Source organism: Perissodus microlepis, chromosome 7, assembly GCF_051167445.1.
Source record: "Perissodus microlepis isolate ML-2025 ecotype Zambia chromosome 7, ASM5116744v1, whole genome shotgun sequence".
Classification (NCBI taxonomy): domain Eukaryota; kingdom Metazoa; phylum Chordata; class Actinopteri; order Cichliformes; family Cichlidae; genus Perissodus; species Perissodus microlepis.
The window spans coordinates 20,631,156-20,649,829 of record NC_140467.1 but is presented as its reverse complement, the minus strand read 5'-3'; the positions used below and the strand labels follow the sequence as shown (position 1 = coordinate 20,649,829).

Below are 18,674 nucleotides of genomic sequence, written 5' to 3'. Positions count from 1 at the left end.
AGCCTGCCTCTTGACTTTTAGTGCAGGGGATTAGTGACACAGCTTTATTTTAACATGCGAGCTGCTGTCGGCCATGGAAGAGCACGAGCACTTAAATGGAGCCTCAAGCAGCAGCTAAACATGAACACACAGAAAAAACTTTGTAGACTATACAGGAGTGTAGATGTTAATTTGGGAGTCTTACAGCTGGTTATAGGGTATAATATCAGCTCATCCTCTGTTTGAGCCCTTTTGCTTCCCTCGATTGGCTGCCCAACACAAACAGAAGGTGGGGATGGCGGGTGTGATGGGCCGCTCTTCCACCAAAGACGTGTGGCTGAGATCTGTGCTAGGGATAGCTCCTGTTTTTGACATCATACAGATACAGAAGTGAGAAACATAACTGAAACTGGATGTATGAAACAGCCTGCGTTTAGCTCACAGAGATCACTGTGCTTATGGTGAAAATCTGTCACAGAAAAGAAAGTGAAGATCAGAATGTTGAGTTTTCTGCTTTAGGAAGTGTTTTGTATTTTGCAGCCCAGGCCCACCACAGCTGAAAATAGTCCTCTTGATCAACTGACCTGAGAGCTGGTAGCGATTTTTGGTGAGGAGTCAACAGTGATCTTAGCATGTAGGATATAAGTGTATGTGACAGTGGCTGTCTGAAACTACTGACAGCTGATTAAAAAACACAAACAAAAACCAACTTTCACTTGCTCAGATCAGCCTCATCACTGCACTAAGGTTTCACACATTAAAAAGCTCTTCTTGCCTCCTGTCTGTTCTCTGCAGTGTTTCTTTGCTTATACTATTACAGCAAGTCAGTGCATTTAGGCATGTGGACACAGTCAAGGGAACCTGCTGAGGGCCAAACAGCATCAGAATGAGGAAGAAAGGCAATTTAAGTGACCGACTGTGGCTCTGGTCTAAATATTTCAGAAACTGCTGATCTCTGCTGGGACTTTCCAGCACAATCATCTCTGGTTTTTACAGAGAAACACCCAGTGAGCGGCTGTTTTTTCCTTCAGATTAGAATGGCTGCTTCTAGACAACAGAAAGGCGTCATTAAGTCAAATAACCACTTGTTACAACTAAGATGTGCAAAAGATTCAAACCAATTTTATTTATATAGCACCAAATCACAACAACAGTTGCCTCAAGATAAAATCCACCTTTCTCATACCAACAATGAGCTAAATTTATCGAGTCAAATTCAGGTTTTACGCTCTATAACTTTAAACTAGTGACTGGTGTTTTTCCCCATAGATTTTTCTATCATTTCTATCATATCTTCAGTAAACATCCATGTTTTGTATGGCCTTTTTTAACATCTCTGCAAGCAAAATGTGTGTTTCTTTGAAGGAAAGAAAACAGGAAGCATGTTTCAGTTAACAACCTTTATTGATTCCCCCTGCGTGAAATACAAGTGCGGATTGTCATTGGATGGTTGCCAACTAGTTAGAACAAAAAGTAAAACCCTAAAACTATCACCATAGAGAAATATACATAAAAATATACCTCTGAAAAACTTCATATAGACATTTCCTAACAGCTTATAGTCAGGGCTCAATCAGTAGCAATAAAGACTGGTATGATGTGAACACAGAAGAAAAAACAAAACAAAAACAAGGCCCTGCCCCATCTCACCCAGACACTGGACAGACGGTCATGTTACAGGAAGTATGGCTGACGTGGGGAATGTAGGTTAATATTGCTTTACATAAACACAAGCTAGGTTCAGATTAGCTGGATTTGAACTGACTGCAGACAAACTGAATTCTTTGGCGTTTTATTCAGAGTACTTAAAACCATAAAACCAAAGTCTGAAATGGAAAAAAGAAATAAAAACAAAACGTGCCTGCGTTTTAACTGTTCTTGCATATTGGATAAGCACCTGAAGAGTCCCTGCTTGTACCCCGGTGGCGAGCTAACGTTCCTCTCACACAACATGCGTCTGAAACTGGGGTGAAAAATGGACACATTCCTTCAATAAGACTTGAGTGTAAGAAGCATTCGCACTCTCCTCTTGAGGCACTGAAAACCCAGTTTCGATCAACACTTTAGGTGGTGCTGAAGAATCTGCGGGACTGAACGAGCGTCATTTCCGGCCTCTCATTGCACCTTTATCATATTTGAGTCACAAAGCCGATTGTTCTGTTCTCAAAATGTGACATCTCCAGATCAGAAATGCCTGACACGAGTCTGCTCAGCTTGTTTGACAATTACGTCTTAAATAAACGCACAAATTATGGCTGCTCGTCACGTTCTATGAAAACCAGGACGCTCAGACTTAAATGTCGTCGCAAATTGTGAGGATCTGCTTCTGTGAAGTGAAGCCGTCTCTTTCTCCAGCTTCTTAGCAACTCACTGACATAATTAGTGGGCGGGGGAGAGGTGAAGGCGATGGCATTGAACAGGCTCGCTGCTTCTTACTGCAAACGCTAACAGAGTGTTTCCACATTTGTAGCTAAATCGTTTAGAGCAGGAAAAAAAAAAAGAAGTGTGAGTGACGTGCTGGAATGATGCCTCGACACATTTGAGGAAGATTAAAGAAACGTTTACATGTGTTTAATGCTAAATGTAACAGATCATCGTCTATATTATAATGTAAAACCATACCACACCCCAGGCTTCCCCCATCAACACAGCTTTAAGATAAACAGCACACAAAAACACAAAGTCTCCTTTCTGTAACGTTACAAGCTGTCAGGAGAGATATGTTGAATTTTAACATCCTCCTGGATGTCCAGCAGTTGGTTGTCCTGTCAACCGCAGCATAAACAATGTGGCCGAGAGAGGAAGCAGGAAAGAAAGAAAAAAAAGGAAAGAAAAAAAAACCCCACGTTGCATGTGGAACTTAGTTCAAGCTATGCTGCTTCTTCACAATACGGTTATCTTCAGAGAAGGGGAGATAGGAGGGTGAAGCAGCAGTGTCTGTGCTCTCTCGCACAGACACGCTGCCGCTCCTGAACGCCTCCTTAAAATAAGTCTAAGAAAAAAAACGAAGAAGAAAAAAAGTGACACCTCGTAGAGGAGGGGGAGGAGAGGTGTGTCAGAGGGAAAGTTGAGGCAGGTTCGATTGTTTGAAGAGGAAATAAAAACGGTGGAAAGGAGGGGAGAGGGGGTTGAGGGTGGGAAAGGGAGGCGTCAGGGATAATGTGACAGTCACTCCTCGTCAGAGCTGCTGCTGTTCTCCAGAGAGTAAACCATGAAGGCCAAATCAGGCCGGGCAGGTACCATGGGGTTACCCGGCTTCACCATCTCGAAGCCCATGTAGTGGAACGTCTTGATGATGGACACTGGAGAGGAAATGAGGGAGAACGCTCAGTGTATTTGTTGAGGTAACATTTAAGCCCTAAAAACTGCAACCAAATCAATTTTGTGCCAACTCCACGTCTCAGAATGTGAAGCTAAACATCTCATTTTTTCTATGTCTATATCCATTTATCTATCTATCTATCTTATTTCAATAGCAACACTGCTCCATTTAAAGATCTGACACAGGAACACTGGATATTCTATCTATTTTTCTGATAAATCACTGGAGAAAACCTCAAAAAAGTAGTTTTTGTATCTTTTAAGGAGCTGGGATATACTGCTCAAACCAACATATGATAAGGTCTCCTTTTTATTTACACTGAGACTCATACCAACCTCATATTCTAGCTCAGATTCCTTCTTTAATACTTTTCTAATATAGGAAAATATTATGGAACTGCAAACTCTGCTCCTTTTTGTAGGAATATTACATGATCTGAGTTGGAGTGTTAATCTTGACTCCAAGTGGTCCAGTCTTTGTGCATAAGCTCCTCTCAGTAAATGATGATTTCATTTATTTAGGCCAAAAAGTCATCCAGACTCACCTGGCCCTGTGTGAAAAAGTAATTGTCCCCTAATCCTAATAACCGGCTGTGCCACCCTTTGCAACAAAAACTGTAATCAAGCGTTTGTGATAACTGGCATTGAGTCTTTTATGGCGCTGTGGAGGAATTTTGGCCCACTGATGTTTGCAGAATTGTTTCAGATCCGCCACACTGAGTTTCCTGTTTAAGATCATACCAAAGCATAGGGGGCTTTTTTCCCCTTAATAAATGAAACGTTTTAAAAATTTTGTATTTACTCTTGTTATCTTTGTCCAAACGTGTAACTGTTAAAAATACACAAAAAACTAGTAGCACTGATAGCGTATGAATACTAGCACTGTATTTATACACTCTTACTATTGGCTGTACACCTGGATAAGGTCTCTGCATCAGTATACAATGGTTGGCAAAGGCAAATCGTGCTTCAGAAAGAACAAGGGAAGGGCATTTTAAAATAACAGGAGCTCTTACATCGATCCTCTCTGTTTTTATGGAACCACAGGAAGACGTAGTTAACTTTGAGCTTCTCTTCTGCAAACTCAAGCAGCACGGTGAGCCTGTGGATGACATGAACACAGAGATACAGAGTCAGCCGCTAAGCGAGGGAAGAGACGAGCGGGGATGACGCACAGAGTATTTTTTTCCCCCTCTTTTATATAAGCACTGCAACTTTACATAATAATGCAGTGGCAGCTGCAAAGCTGGCTGTTTTTAGGACTGGCAGGGTGCCTGCACCAGGCAAGGTTACTCTGCCCCAGCATTGATTACAGACAAACACAAAGCCAGGCTCTAAAAGCAGAAACTTATTAGCACAGCCTTTTAATTTGTAGTAGATTTGAAGAACCATGATAAATAGCTTCTCATAAACAACTTACATCCTGGCATAAAACCTGCTCTGGTGGAGAACACTGGGACAGTATGTCAACATTTCTAAAACTAGACCAACATAAGAAATGTCCCATTTAAGCAGTTTTATGACCCAGAACTCCAGAAGAAGAAGAGCTTGTGTTTTGCTCGTTTTTCTGCTGGACTCAGTAAAATATGAAAGATTCACAAAAGCCATTTCTATCTTAACAGTGTCCAGTTTTTTCATGTCACGACTTTGTATTCAGTAAGCAAGAAAAATTGTTTCGACAATGCCAGAAAATGTACTCTAACACAAACAATGACAGGTTAATGAACCTAATCTTGTAGTTTCTAACAATAATTAACAGTTAAAATATCACAAATGTAGAAAAATGTGTCCTGTGAGGGACCCAAACTCTCCTCTCTTCAGCCTCTAAACTTAAACCTGAACTTCCACTGAAACTAGAAGTGGAATAGGAAGAGGCAAAAACAATGTTTTGCATTATGCTTAAAATGCTTCTACACATCTGAGACAAAGCTGAAAAGCACTCAGAAATTTCTTCCTGATGAGACAGTTTAGAGTTTTAACAACAGCAAATAAAAAGCAGGGCGGCTTCTTAGTAAACCACAATAAAATGAGGAAAGTTGGAACTTAAAAGATCGTCTTATGAACTCTGTTCTCCTTTATTAAAGTCACATTTTATTGTCAAAGAACAGTGTTGGTCAGGTCTGGCATTTTGTGCTTTTCTAACAATATCCCTCTTGAACCTACCCCTCCTTGCTGCCCTCCACCAACGGCCCAGCAGGAATCTCCAGAAAGAGGCTGTCTCCTGATAGAGCTGTATCCCAGGAGGCCGAGCGGCGCTCGCTCAGCTGGTAGTGGAAGCGGAGCAGAGTAGAGCTCCCACTCACTGAAGAGGCCTGAGTCACAGTTAACTTTTCATCCTGGAGGCACAGGGAGGAAGAACAGATTTAGTATAGATCCTAATCCAGCTTTGTGAAACCAGAGTGAGATGTTATACGATACACTTTCTAAGGACAATAAACACAAACACCACCCCCACCCGGTTCCTCCATAAAGGGGCATATTTTCAAGCTCCTACTCTGTTTTTTTGGGAATCTGAGTTCTAGCAGGAATATCACATCCACGCGTACACATCTTTATCCTGGCTGTGCATGCCAACTTTTTTACAGTTTGAGGGGTGAACGAAAGCTGAAACATCAAACTGCAGCACACGCCTCCAGCTGTGGTGTCACTTTTGGTGCGAGGGTGAAGCAGCAAGTGTAAACATGCCAGGAGGCTGAAAGCTTGGCAAAAGTCTGAAGAAGACTTCTCTCTGTCTGAGAACTGTGCTGAAATGAAACCAGTTAAAGAGGAAGTGGTTAAAGAAGCAGCAGACAAGTGTGATCTTCTGTGAACTAGAAAACCATTTGTCTTTACCAACAAGTTAGTGGCGCACAGCTCTTTGGGTCATGAAACTGAAACTAAACCAAAGCATGGCAAACAGCAAAGGTAAAGTCTTGGTTCGTTTTTTAACAGCTGCCCTTCACAGGATGCTGTCCATTTCAGGACCTTTGATCAGCAGCGTCACTCTAAATAGTCATGCATGACTCTCGTGTGCCGAAATAGAAGTGAAAGTGTGAACGCGTTCAGCATTCTGTGCTGTTGCTGAAGCAGTAATATTAGAAAGGGCTGCACACTCAGAGCACAGATGAAGATGTTAATGACAGTTTGTGACTGATCTGCCTGATCCTAAAGCTCTAATCCTCCTGAGAGAGTCAGTCACATGTCTGGGGAGCAACCTGACATACACAAACACTGTTGTTTCCTCTCCATTGTTTGTGAGTTTCTGTGCAACCCCACCCAAGAAGTTCACAAATATGAGACAGCTATAAAAGTATACATTTTCACTTGGGTGCTTTTTTGTATTCTGCACGGCAAACATAACATTTGAGCATGTCCGGGGGAAGAGAGGACTACAATAATTTTGTTAAATCCACTGCAGGTGCAGACGAGCAGATTAAAGGATTTTTTTTTAGCTTTAAATAAAACAACTTTGGGAAATGAGGGTATAACTCGTTAGTCAGGCGCTCCTGTGTTTGGCTCAGTGAGTCAGAAATGACCTTGAGCGGTGAAGCACTTAACAGTTATGACAGAAAAGCTTATAGTGAATTAGAGCAACACGTGCCAACCCTTTCCCCCAGTGTTTACCCCCTAAACCCCATTCAGTTTTATTAAACCCTATTTAATCTGAAATAAAGACCCTGATGACTAACGTAGGACTCTCACCACAGCAGCATTAAGAGGCTGATATTTGCATGCATTATGGCAGCGGTCCCCAAACTTTTTTGCGCCACAGATCAGTTTATGCCCGACAATATTTTCACGGACCGGCCTTTAAGGTGTCGCGGAAAAAAAGGTACTGAAAAAAAGAAGTGTTATTCATAACACACGTGAAAAGACCCAGGAAAACCGAGTTAACGATAAAAACCATAACAAAATAACGCTGAAAACCGATAAAAACCCTGAAAACCACACATTTCACACCTGAGCCTCAACTCTCGCGGCCCGGCACCAAACGACTCACGGACCGGTACCGGTCCGAGGCCCGGGGGTTGGGGACCGCTGCATTATGGCACCACTTTGCATGTGTGTTGGTTAGAGTGGCCACACGTGGAGAAGATGATTTACAAAATTGGACTATAGCTCTGTGTGAAATATTGAGGACCTTCACCTTGTGCAGTAGCACGCCGAGAGAGTGATCCCTGACCGTCCCTCGCCCACCCGGGATCTTCAGCTGTGGGTGAGGGGCATCAGGAGCACCACAGAGGCCCCGGAGCCTGAGGGATGGAGCATGGCATCAGAGACCCCCCTAACCAGGAACTGCAGAGAGAAGCATGGAGAAACATTTTTCAATACTCGTGTAAATTTAAAAAAAAACAAACAAACAAAACAATTTTGTATAAATTTATACAGCTGCCACAAAATAGTGAGATGGAGATGTTTTCGAGACATGTTTCCTGCCTTAAAGTTCTTGTTTACTGTGACTGTACTTCACAGAAACTTAAATGAAGAGCTGCAAACCTGCCAAACTAAACTGGATGGAAACAATTGGCGCTCTTCGATCTACCCTTATACCCGACAGAGCAAAACAGAAACCATCAGCGAATGAGGAGAAACCAGAGTGCATTATTAAAATCTGCAGAGTGACTAATCACCAAGACCACAGCTACATAAATGAAGTTTTATGGGAATGCTTTCACGCACTTACAACACTGCAGGGCATCTCTAACTCAGACAGACAGAAGTGAAACTTGGGCACTCATGACTAATGGCTGATCCACTGCTGATGTAAACCTCTTAGCTTGTTACTTCACACACACCTTATTTTAACTTCATTAAGCATGTTCATATAACTAGCAACTATGAAGCATCTGTAGCAACAAGCTCGCAGAACGAGATTTAACACGATACCGCCCGCTCGTTTGTTGGATCCATTTAAAGCCAGGGATGTCAAACCTGTTGCCCAGGGGCGAGAAGTGGTTACTGGAAAGTGTGATTCAGCATTTAATTACTCAACATGCTTAGTAGACACACTGGAATGTGGAAAACCTGACACTGCTGACATTTATTAATTTTTAAAAAAACGCATTCTACCTCAGAGATGTCAGGCTCATTAAAAATGAGGACGCTTCATTCCAACTTCTGATCAGATATAAGTGTAAAAATCCATCAGCTACAATGTTCACTGTGAAGAATTATGCCTGATGCTGCCATAAACATTGCTTTACTAACTTTACAAATTAAAATCTAAAGAAATAATAAAATATAGCAGAATAATGAGTTGAACAGGCCTGATATAAATGTGGTAAAATATTTGCATTTGTCTCACTTACAGCAACCAAATATTAGCAACGCTTTTGTCTTTTCCTGAGGCTCCTCACACAGTCGGTATAAATGAAATCAGCTTGTGACGGGTCATGTTACTGCAAGCACAACAAGCATTTCCCAACAAGTGTCACCAGTGTCCTTCTACTGTACTTCACGCTCTTATACTGAGCTACTTCAAGGTCATCTGATATTTGCTGTGCTAGTTTCACTTCATTCAGTAAGGCCTCAGTCACACAGGCATAGAGTCTGGTCTGCAACACCCTGGCAACCAGTGGTTGCTATGGAAGAATGAATTCTGACAGGTGATTACTGGAGGTTGCTAGCAGTTTCTGGGTGCAACTGTTTGTAAAGATGGTGCTTCGCCAGAAACCCAGAACTGAACTTTGTCTTTATACCGTTTTCCCCATATAGGTTCTCATGCATGTGGCCAAATAAAGTAAGTTTTAACATTTCTTTGAGGTTTGGAAAAAAGAGAAACTTAAATTACATAATTAAACATAGCTTAAGAGAAACTCCTACAGTCGTCTTTGTATATTTGCATCAAACTCAGAAGCAGAAACAGCCTGACTGCAACACTGTGGCCTTTAACCTGAGACTCAGTGGCCTGCTTGGTTATATATAGAAAGTTCTTCACTGCTTCAAACCTGTTACCACAATTCAAAGTAGAGCAGGGCGATATAACCCAAAATATTTATCACGATATACATTTGAAAATTTGCGATAACGATATAACTGACGATATAATTGACACTAGACAAAATACTTTACAACTCCACAACTTTATTAGTGCAAAAAAAACCCCATCAATGTATTTTCACTTACACAAGCAGCTTTTTAAAGTGCATTAAAGTTATATAAAAAATTTGCAGTGCAAATGCAAATTCCTTGCTGACAGTTTAACCAAAAGGCATTTCCAGTGGAAATTGGCCGACATATCCTCAGCGTAACCATGTATAATATCCACAAAACTTAAGAGGTTATACACACACACAATACGGTAATATTATGTTGAAGCACAGTACGTATCACTCCGCGAGGCTCCTGCCTACGATAGCCGTAATGCTCCGACAATCCATCAAGCAGTGCGGGTTCGTAGCTTAGCAAAGTCGTACTGAAACATTTGACAAATTTTCGAGCGCCGTGTACCACATAAAATCGTTTTGAGGTCAGTAAACACAATCAGAATTCATACATAACGCACACGGGATTATAAGGGGCACTGTCGATTTTCAGAAAAATCAAAGGATTTTTTCCAAAAAATACGGTAATAACGACGGCCCGCTAGCATGCTCTACCAAAAATAGTGCTTTGTTGTGTATCTGATGGACGAAAGGTAAACCAGTCCCACACCACTGAAGTTGCAGCATTTTTACAAACCAGTTCTGGTTCATCCGTTTCATTCAACGCTCTTCTCATTCCGTGTCGCCGTCATGTGCATATGTAAACAAAGGCACTGCGCATGCGCGTTTTACCCATATTTCATCGCGATATTTCATTTTCTTATCATTGCCCAACATTATACCGGTATTACCGTGAACGGTATGATATAGCCCAGCCCTAATTCAAAGTAAATTAAAATCACAAATGTCTGAATATCAATCATGTGATGCAAACCAGCTACAAACTCTTAAATTGCTCGTATTGAGCTCCAGTTCATGGACTCTCCTCCACAGGCTGTTTGTTTACAGCGAGCCTGTCACTGACAGAATTAAAGCCGATGATTTATTACAGCTTCAAAGAGCCACCACATGCAGTGGAGGGAATGTATCATAAACAAGCGCATGATCTGTAAACACCTCTGCAAATAGCCTTCATGGCTTTCGGGAACAAGCATGGTCTGCGTTTCGAGTTACAGTCGTGCATCTCACACCAGACGTTGGCAGACTGCCGGCGCTGCCAGAGTCGGGCTGGGACACGGGGAGGGCTCCCGGCCCTCATGCCATCAAACTTTAGGTAGACAGCTATGCAACAGTGCCTGACTCAATTCTGTCCCCGATTGCCAGTGAAACCTGACACGTTCTCTCTTAAACATGCATCAGATGGACTGACCTGTTTGCAAGTATACACACATATCCAAGTCATGTGCAACAGAACAGTCACATGTGTCAAACAAGCATGTGCCTTTCATGAGAGGGAGGTGCCACAGTTTCCCTGCAGACCAAACAGGTTACCCCCACGACCTGATGTACAGAGCTACAGAGCAATGGAAAACAAAGCTTATTATGCCTGTTTATGTCTGCTGCACACACCCTCTGTTTGCTTTTCTCATTATTTGTGCTTAGCTGTGCACAGGAAATGTGCCACTGCATTATAGTGGGTAACATTTTAGGACCCTCTACCTGGAGGTTACTCAGTTTCTTTAAATAGTAAGTCTTTAAGTAATCTATAAAAATTGGTCATAGACTCTTCATCAACAGAGCATGTTGATTCCACAGAAACAAAACTGATACCGACTGTATTTGGGTCAACAGGTAGGACACAGATGGAGGGAGAGAGAGCAAGATGCCAAGGCAGGCTTCTTTTTCCATCTTCCCTTTCAGACAGTCTGCCCTTGATGGAAATGCCAGCTTGTTTTGAAAGCCAACGCTCTTGTCCTCTGACATTTCAGCCACACTCTAAACACCCTCCTCTACACCCTCCTGTCCCAATATGCCACTCAAGTTGAAGGCTGTGGCCTTTAGTCGTCTCCCAACAAATCACAAGTGACAAAAACACCATTTAGTTTACATTTTTCCAGAAGGTTGACTTCATGCTCTGTAGACCATTAATGTGAAGACTGAGCACGTTCACAAGCTTGTGCTGCATTAAGTTGCTAGTGAGGATCATCTGTGTATTGCAGAGAGATGTGTCATCATCATTTTGGCAGGACTGGTGAGAGTATGTTTGTATTCAAGAGAATTAATAATTTAATTTTTAAAGCGGATGAACGCTTGCACTGCCAGTTTGCACTTCCTTAGGTGCAAGTTGTTATGAGAACTGATTCAGGTGAATTGTTTCACGGGGATGAATACCCCGGGTTGGACAAGCAGCTGATCCAGAGTTTGGCCAAAAGCCAAAAAACACACAACTCAACCAAAACAGGAAGCTTTCTGGCAGGTCCTCCAAGAAGCCCAAGACACACCAAACCAACTTTTAACGCTGTAATTACAAGATTAGTCATGGAAAACGACTCGACTCAAATCCACACTGAACATAAACAAGCTTCCTGGCTCCAGAAAAGCTTTGGGAAAGGGCTTTAGGTCTTACACATGGACAACTATTTACTGTAGGAAAATAAGGACAGTCCTTAGACTTTTGCCGACCCCAGTAAGTCTGTCAGAGCAGCATGTCGGAGAAATATCGAGAAACAGGAAAGGCACACGTGCTCTGAAACGTCAGCGTAAAAGGAGGCGTCTCTGCCAAAACATAGAACTGACCCCTGCACCTAAACTGTATGTGCTGAAGCGGTGCTGGAAACTTCAGATTTAACCCAAGATTCATTTTAAATTATGTATTATCTATATAGATGTCTGTACCCCATTTCTCCGTAACAGTTGGACCAATCTCAATAACCCTTTCTGCAAACATCATGAAAAACAAACCTGAATTGTGATGATTTTCTGAGAATGCGTTCTTAAGTTCTGTTTGTTTCACATGTTACTTCCCTACGTGCGCAACTTAGCAGTCATCAAATTGTTGTTCAAGTTACTACTGAATACAAAATGAACCTTGATTTGTTTTGGCTCTCAGACTGTTAAAAGCAATCTGGGCTGAACATCTAAACAGTCATTTACTGTAATCTATCAGATTGTCCCGTGTCTTAAAGGTAGAGCTATGATACTCACAAGTCTTATCTTGCACAGTATTTTTACCAGATTTCCTTCCTGGTTTCAGATATGCTGGAGTTACGGGTATACTATCTCTTTTCCCATCTCACTGTCTAAAGTGCTTAAAGCTCAGAATATCATACAGCACTTTGTGCATTACAGTTATGTTCCTTTGTAAAAAAAAAAAATTAAAATTAAAAAATTAAAAATTAGCTGCTCTGCTAGCAGCAGCCCCTTCTGTGTTTCTGACTGGTCATATGCTGTCCCACCTCCTCTTATAGAAACTACACTGGGAAATCCTGGGTTCATTTATCGATCACCTTTGTCTGACTGCTGCCTTCAGTTCTGATTTTAGTGTGGGAAAGCCAGAAAAGTGAATAAATCCTGGGTATGTTGAACATGTTTCACAGTAAAATCATCAGACAAACAGTGAAGTACAGTGGAGACATAAATGTAACGTTTTTGTTACTCAGGAACACGACACATAAGGTCAATATTTAACCACAGTTCAAAACAGAGCTGAAGGACACAATCTGATCAATCAGAAGATTTTAGCTTGTTATATTAACAAGATAACAGATATATTAATGAATGTATCTGCTGATAAAAATGACAGGATGTGCATTTGAGATGAGATATGCATTCAGATACAAGTGTAAAAGCCTGTATCTGCACTAGCAGCTCTGCAACACTGAATTCAAGCATTGCAGTTGCTTAAAGATGACCCATTATGCTAATTTTCTGCTCCACATTTTTTATTGTTGGATTAGAGTACCTTTGGATGATTCACAGTTTAAATAATTCTTATTTATCTCACACCGGGCCTTGGAGCAGCTCTACAGTTCAGTGTGAAACAAGATGTCCTGGCTCCTCGACCTTCAATCCTTAAGCAACTGAGCTATTTTAACCAGAAAAATGACAGTGGGCCCATTTATGTTTTATACAAATCATTATTAAATTCTATCTTGATTTATCATACTTGTAGTGTTGTCTTTATCCATGACAAATGGTCTTAAATGTTCAGAATGACATACAAAACTGAAGCATGACTAAAGGGAAAAGTATGCATGCTCATGCCTGTTGTGCAAGCAGTTTGACATAAAACATCAACTCAATTATCCAACAGCAAAAAGGGTGTGTCTGCTTCAAAAGACTTGTGAGGGCATTTGTGTGTTGGATGGGTATCTCATTAAGTGCCTGCCTTTCTGCTACTACAGTATTTCTGTGGCTGACAGAGAGCGCAGAGACTGCAGCTGAATCAGAGGGACTTTGAGACCCCTTTCATGATGGAAAACACCAGCAGCCACTTTATCAAACCATATCTATAATCAGACCTTTTACTTTTGATTTCAACTACAGACCTGTAAAGTTTTATGATACCGTTACAGTCACAAAAATCAGTTGACCTACAAGTCAACAGACCAACACAAACACCCACCAAAGTATTTGAGATTGTGCCAGCAGTCAAAGGCATCTACAGGACCACAAATTCTCTCAACAATATACAGCCGCACAAGGTGAAATCAATACCAGCCATGCAAGTAGGGCTGGTAACAAACCTGAACAAACCATTGGTCCTAATATGAAGCCTCAAAATAACCGTTTTTTTCCCGTCACCATCATATCTGATGAGACATGGGTGGATCTTCGGGGTGGGGCTGAGAACACAGAAAAATAAATACTACATACACATAATTTTATTGACACTTGCAATAATAATATATTTATTAGTGTAGGTAAAGGTCGAGCATTTTCCAATGAGCCACTCTCACTGACATACTTGCATATTTGAAATGTGAATCTACCGAAAAAAGGTGTCCGCAGCTGCAAGAGCCTAATATCCAGTGACACCATAAATCAAGAAAATGCAATAGCTAACAACTGACTGCCACTAGCCAATGAGCATATTGTGAATAATCCAACTTTCTGACATTTAAAATGCCCAAAATTTAATGAATCAGCTTTTTTTTTTTTACTCAGTGTGACCCCCCCAAAAATGACATTAGCACAGGGGTGGGCTTTAGATGGGTTTTAGATGTGTGATCCAACACAGCTGATTCAAATGGCTAAATTACCTCCTCAACATGTCCTGAAGTTCTCCAGATGCTTGGTAACGAACTAATCATGTGATTCAGGTGTGTTGACCCAGGGTAATATCCAAAACCTGCAGGACACCGGCCCTCGAGGCCTGGAGTTGCCCACCCCCGCATTAGCTGGGGGTGTAATTAAGCTGTAATTAATAAACAAATTAAGCAACCTTTCTCATCACAATCTCCATCTTCAATCTCATGCTTAGTCCAGCCAACAGTTCAAACCCTGTGGGTAACAGGCTGACAGTGACTGTGGTAAAATACTCCATGCTTAAATCTGAGAAGCGAGCACAAGCAAAGCAAAAAAATAAAAATCTTGCGTGACAAATTAAGAATAATAACTGCTACTTATTACTGCCAAATGACCTATGTGATTAAGCATTTCATCTCCAACCGCTTCAAAACTATCAATGTCTGTTTCATGCTGGCAGTTAGGAATTCGTCCTGTTTATGTAACCAACTCCCTGTGGACAACTATAAAACCGGCGGCTGTTAAAGCCAGATGTCAGCTGATACTGCTTGGCACAGTTTTGGCTTTGTTATGGAATATTTAACATGACTGATCCAGGATATACCAGCAAACAGCGCAGAGCCCAGAACCACTGAATTAAAAAGGCACTTAGTGCACTCAGGTAGCACAGGTTAGAAAATCCAGCCATTTCCGAGTGAATGCACTCCTAGACACTTTCCACATGCAGATTCCATTGATTCTTGGGAAGTGAACCAGGGGAGAGAATGGGGTTATGCAACTGCTCTAATGTAGGCCAGTGCATGGCTTCTGCTGACAAGGCCATAGCAGTCAGAGAGCTAATATAGTCACTGCTCTGGCTCACAGCATCAATGGACCTCTGCCTTCTCCCTGCTCTGCGTGTCAGATGATAAACACACAGGACAAAAACAGGCCTTGTTTCGCTCTCTTTTTGTTTGAGGGCAGAGGCATACAAAGAAAACACACAGGCTACAATTAAATGCTGCAAATGCTCATTTAACCAAAAGGTCAAATAGTTATTTAACGTCTAACATTGTAATCACTCCCAACAAGGGTTAAACAGGTGGGTGCTGCATAACAAAAGACAAGACACCAAATCTCTGTAGGACTATGATGATGCAATAGCAGGAACATAAGGTGCAAAACACCACCAGTGTAAACACTCACTGAACAGCCACTGTACTACACACTCCAGATAAAGTGAAGATAATATAATGCTCTTAGCACTTGCATATCACTATGCACACAGAGGTGGGGAAAACCAGGCACAAACAAAACCACACAGGCTGCCACTAATTGTTATTTTTATTTTTGATCAAATCAAAATAACTATCCAGACTTCCCACAGTTCAGTGAGACTTAGCTGGCACCCTGGCAGTCTACACAGGAATAAATCAGTGCATGCATTGGGCGATAAGGAAAAATATCAGAGTTCATGAAAGAAAAACAAGAAAAAAAAAAACAGTATCTCCAATACATGGTTTGTCCACCAGAGAGCACTGATTATTTTCTAGCTAAAAGGCATCTTGCTTCCTACAAATCTGCTCAGTTACTTAATAGTAGGTGAACTCCCCATTAGGAAAAATGTCATGAGGTTCCCCCAATAAAGACCTTATCAGCTTATAAAACGAGATGTTTCTATTATTCAATTAAAACAGTGATATTATTAGAAGTGGAGGAAAAGTAAGTGATCTAAATGATTCCAGTATTGGAAACAGCAAATATCCAAATGAATAATTAGCTGGAAAAATGCCTTCAATAATCTGTTAGGGCTACTGACTTTCTACTGAAATAAGGTGAGGAGTGCATTACATCCGGAAATGTAATCACTTAAGGAGTTGGATTAAAAAATTAATATGAACTATATGAAATCTGTGAACCAACTAAAATAGTCTGGGTCTGGCTGTTTGTTTTTTTAAGAAAATTTCACAGTTGGAGCTCATTAACTTCTAGCGACTAAGGAAGAAACGCTAAGCACAAAACACAAATTTAAAAAAAAAAAAAAAGGTGCAGATGCAGGCCTATAGTTCCTATATTTTCAATAACAAGAATCAACTTGCTTGCTCCCGGAAGAAAGCTAAAAAGTGGTGTAAGGGGGCTTTCACGGCCTTAAAGACCTCCACCTCCAACAATAAAACAGCGTACAATTGAATTCACGTATAGCTCACAGTTAGTGGATGCTTACCTGCTTTATACAGCGGGAACAATACCGTGTAAATGTGGCATAAAGCAGCTTTAACACTGTTAGAAACGTCTGGATGAACTTGTCCTGCTTATTTTTTAAAGACGGTAATAAAATTCGCCATTAACCTGCTCGGTAAATATCATAAACATAAAACCTTCAGCTCCGTGTGTTTACAATGGCTCGACATCTGTCAGGGGAATCATTTCTAGATGTTTCCAGCCTTGCTAACTGAGCTCCGTGCTAACTAGTTTTTGTTTTTTTTTTGGTTTTTTTTTACAAACTAAGCACCTTTAACACAGAGACAGCGTTAATATGAGCAGCTGACAGCAGCGCAAATATCTGCTTTCAGTATGTCGGTAAAGAAAAACAAACATCCTCATACCTTTCCTCGGTGTTCAACATGATGGCTTCGAGGAAACGCGGATATTTACTTCTTTTATGACAACTGAAGCAATCACTGTTCAACAAAAACTCCGCAGATGTATTCACCATTCGGGGACTCGGAGCAAACTTGGTGTTTGTTAAGTCTGTAGTTCCACTTTCTGTAGATGAAACCACCACCCGACGCTACAACTACACTGCTGCAGCCCGCAAACGAAACACGGCGCTTTTATACTCGCGCGAGGCATCATGGGTATTCTTCGCAGGTTTTTTTTCCCCCCAGCTCAACAAAAACAAAGTGAACAAACTGACAAAAACAGACTAAAGCGCCGAATAAAACTAATCACGGATGAAGTTAAATGAGAGTCGTGATGTGTCATTTCTGTTTCTTTGTTTTTATTCTGCTTCCTTCCCTTAATTCACCTTTTCTGTAAGACATAGTCCAAAGAGCCCAGGAGCAATTTTAGCAATATTCCTCAAGTTTTCTCACTTGTTGTTACTTATCTTTCCTAAGACATTTTAAGTTCTTCACATATGGATGTTTTAAAGAAGAATTTTAACGTCCTTACACACCTATAGATCTGTCTAAAAAGTATTCGCCCCATTTTCTTCTTTCTTTTCTGTTGGAAATTAAGCTTAGTTACGTGTTTCAGATCATCAAACAAATTTTAATTCTAAACAAATATAACCTGAGTAAATACAAAATGCAGTTTCTAAATAATGATTTTATTTATTAAGGAAAAATCTCTACCTACCTATGCAGACCTACCTAGCTATATATGACAAAGTGATTGCCCCTTATTAACCTAATAAGTAGCTGTGGCAACTTTGGCAGCTAGAGATAACTCTTTATTGTCATTGCATAGTCGTACCTAGTACAATAGTACAACGAATGACTGTGCAACGACAGTAAAGAGTTATCTCAAGCTGCCAAAGTTGCCACAGCTACTTATTAGGTTAATAAGGGGCAATCACTTTGTCATATATAGCTAGGTAGGTCTGCATAGGTAGAACAGCAGCTAAGCGTTTGCTTTGCAGGATTTTTTAAAACTCATGCCGAAGCATGCAACCAGATTTCCTGTGCAGGCCTCATGACAGTTTAACTGGAAAAAAACAGTCAATGAGTGAACAAGACTTGCGTGGAAAAGTTGACCACTACAGGCTCTTCTCTCTAAAAAGAACAGGTAACCTGGCATAGGTTTGCAAGGATGAGTTCAATTCAATTCACTTTAATGCAGATTAGTTTACATTGCCAGTGCCAAATCGCAACAACAATCACCTCACGTTGCTTTATACTATAAGGTACACCCTACAGTATTCTGGAGAAATTCTTAACAACCAAGCCCCCTTATGAGCCATCACTTGGCAACAGTGGGGAAGTAAAAACTGCCTTTTAACAGGAAGACACCTCCAGCAGCAGCAGGCTCAGGAAGAGGCGGCCACCTGCTGCAAATTCTTCAGGGGATGAGGGGAAAGAGAAAACAAGAAAGACAAGAGGAAAGAAATGATCCCTGATAAAAAAACAAAACAGCAAAGGGAATAAAAAACTAAAATTTAAAAATGTCTTCTCTGAAGTCTCACCCTCCAGTGTATGTGTAAAAATGATTCAAACAAAAGTGCTCATCAGATAAGAAGCTTAT

The 18,674-nt window shown here is 41.0% G+C and overlaps 1 protein-coding gene across 1 annotated transcript; it reads right to left on the bottom strand.

Annotated features, from left to right (window-relative positions):
* Window positions 1-1,364: 1,364 nt before the first annotated feature.
* Window positions 1,365-7,552, bottom strand: oaz2a (ornithine decarboxylase antizyme 2a; the record flags this gene model as incomplete). The annotated part of the gene is made up of 4 exons (XM_084934061.1): window positions 1,365-3,281; window positions 4,317-4,402; window positions 5,464-5,636; window positions 7,427-7,552. Coding segments are annotated over 4 exons (519 nt in total), but the record flags the coding sequence as incomplete, so codon positions are not given.
* Window positions 7,553-18,674: the final 11,122 nt, after the last annotated feature.